The 2,811-nt window shown below is 40.6% G+C and overlaps 1 protein-coding gene across 1 annotated transcript in view; it reads right to left on the reverse strand.

Moving 5' to 3' along the window:
- Window positions 1-2,811, reverse strand: part of LOC104768591 — a 16,090-nt gene that overhangs the window by 3,349 nt on the left and 9,930 nt on the right. Inside the window, exon 4 of the mRNA XM_010492594.2 lies at window positions 14-1,134. Within this exon, the coding sequence (XP_010490896.1) occupies window positions 14-1,134 (1,121 nt within the window). The remainder of the gene's footprint in view (window positions 1-13; window positions 1,135-2,811) is intronic.

Here is a 2,811-nt window from a genome sequence, read left to right on the forward strand (position 1 = left end):
AGCCAATCTTGATATAGCTTGTCTAAGAGCATAATCTAGCATCAGTTCCTCTCCCTCTGTTCTTCTTCCCTCCATTATTGGTTGGTGTCTCAGTAATACATTTTCTGCCTCAATTGCAGATTCAACAGGTAGATTCCGCAGCTTTCTCAGATTAAAAACCTCTACTCTCTCCAAGCTTTTCACAAATCTTTTCAAAAGTATAACCTTTCTCAGGCTGTTCCAGCTCCTCTTGGTCTCTCCTTGATGTTCTTTCTCCTCTTTAAGAGATTTAGATGATTCTGAATCAATCTCTTCGTCGGATGATGAGTCAGGTATCTCTGAGAGAATCGTTTCAAATGCTAGCTGAATCGACTTAACTGCTGCAGCATTACCATCTTCAATACCTGTCATCTGATCAGTTCCATAGGACCACTTGTGTTCTTGCTCAGTTTCATTACGATTTCCCTCGCTGTTGTCTCTCATGACCATGTGCTTCTGTATAAGGTTCCTCCATGTAGAAAGATTTTGCTTTTCAGAATCTCCTTTCTTCTCTTCTACTTCTATCAATGAACCCAAAAGTGATCCATCTACTTCTTCCTCCACAGCAAGATTATGACATACACTTGCATCTGCTATTGATTCCAAAGCTTCATCAGATTTCATATCAATAGACACAGAGGATGATGCTTCACAAGCTAACTTTGTTTCTTCAAGATCCTTTGCTGGTAAAACTTCTGTTATGTCTTTATTGTCTCTCAAGATCGTTTGCGAGTCTGCTGTTTCGTTCTCTTCTCTTACGGGACTTCCAAGATCATCATGACCTCTAAAACCACCATCCATTGGCATTAAACTTTCAAAAGCTTTAACAAGATGTTTCACTTTCCTTTTCTGAGACGGAGCTAGTGTTGAAATGACTTGCCTAAGAGCATGATCAAGCATCCATTCTTCTGCATTCTTCCTCTCCCCAACCAACTCTCTTCTCAACCGCATTATTGTTTCTCTGTCTTCACCATCAGACAACTTACGCTTCTCTCTTCGATCCAACGACTTGAGAAACCTCTTGAGAAGAATTACCCTTTTCAAATAACTCCACTTCTTGGGACCTCTCTGATGATCAGATTCCATATGAAAAGCAGAAACAATCACAGACAAATGGTTGTCCATACCTTCAATAGGCTGCATATCCGAGCTAGATGAATCACTCGAATCAGCTCCTACATCATCTTCTTTTGGCAATCCATCCTCTAAAGGTTCATCTTTTGTAATAGAAATATCATCGGACGAGTCATCATCGGTGATTTCCGCAAGTATCTCATCAAACGCTTGCTTAACGAGCGATACAGTTTCATTCCATACATCTACTGTTTTCTTAACATCCTCTTCTCTCATTTCTCCAAAGGAACCTTCTCTGCAAACTTCTTCATTATTATCTCCCACAGTTTTCTTTCCATCCTCTTCTCTCATTTCTCTAGAGGAACCTTCTCTGAAAAATTTCTCATTATATCCCACAATGTCCTCACTCTTCACTTCTTCGCTCTTCACATCATCATGATCGAGACCTGTCACAGTATGTTCACATCTACCGTGCCATTGTGCAGCGTTTTCCTTCAAATCTTTGTCAATTATTCCATCTGAATCATCCATTATCTCTGGTTTAGATTCCTGAACCCATTCTTTATTAGCTGACGCAACAGTCTCCATTGATACCATTCCTCCTTCCTCATTACCATCAACATCTACCATTACTGTCTCACTAGATCTTCCATTCGATTCTGAATTGTTTCCACCATTCTCCGAGCTGGAAACCTCTTCTTCATTAGATTCCCCATCTGCATTATCATCAACCTCTTTTGATTCTTGATCAGTCACACTCCGACCACCTAAAGGGCCTCTCTTTCTACTCAAAGTCCGCTTCAATAACACCAAACGCCGGTTCACACTATTCTGCCTCTTCATAAACTTCCTCCTCATTGACACAAACCGCTTCAAAGACGGAACACCAACATTGTTGTTATCCGCAGCGTGGCTATGACGCGTACCGTGCAGAGAACAATACCTATAAGTGCAAACATCATTACTCTTCTTAGAAGAAGAAGAACCTTTCATAGCTGAAGAACACGTAGCTTTAAGCAGCCCATTGTATCTTAAGCTTGCTATTCTCTTCAACCTAGCCACTCCAAGATTCTTCTGATTATTACTTTCTATATTCTTAGAAGCAGAAGAACTCGTTGGTCTCAAGTAATGAGGCTTTAACAATCCAAAACCTTCACTAGATATTGAATCGAGATTCTTCTGTGTAGAATTTGAAGTTAAACGCTTTAAAGATCTCATCTTCTTCAGTCTCTGTCCTCCTCCATGTAACTTCCTCGTTGACTGTCTCCTAAGAATTTTCATACTTGAAACACTCTTCAATTTCGCTCGTCTCTTCACCGATCTTGACCTTTCCTGAAATCAAAACTCAAAAGTATTAGTCTTTATCCCAGATCTCTGATTCTAACACATCTAAACAGCTCTTGATTCCGATCAAAAGCAGAGAGAGATGTGGGGGGAGACTTGCCTGGTCAATCTCTTCGTTATCATCAGATGATTTAGAGTAAGTTCTGGAATCATAAGACATCTCAGAAGAAGAAGAAGAAGATGAATCTTCGGACTCTGCAGTGTAGCCGGAGAAGATGGCCGGAATCTGATCAACAGTGAAGTCAGAACCGGAGAATCCGAAACTGGGCAGTCTAGAAATCTTGATGGGTTTCTTCCACATCTTCCTGTCTCTCCTTTGATGAACTCTTCTGCTGTTTTTACTTGAGCTCTCCGAGAACATCATCGGATTTGACA

Source organism: Camelina sativa, chromosome 20 (assembly GCF_000633955.1).
Source record: "Camelina sativa cultivar DH55 chromosome 20, Cs, whole genome shotgun sequence".
Classification (NCBI taxonomy): domain Eukaryota; kingdom Viridiplantae; phylum Streptophyta; class Magnoliopsida; order Brassicales; family Brassicaceae; genus Camelina; species Camelina sativa.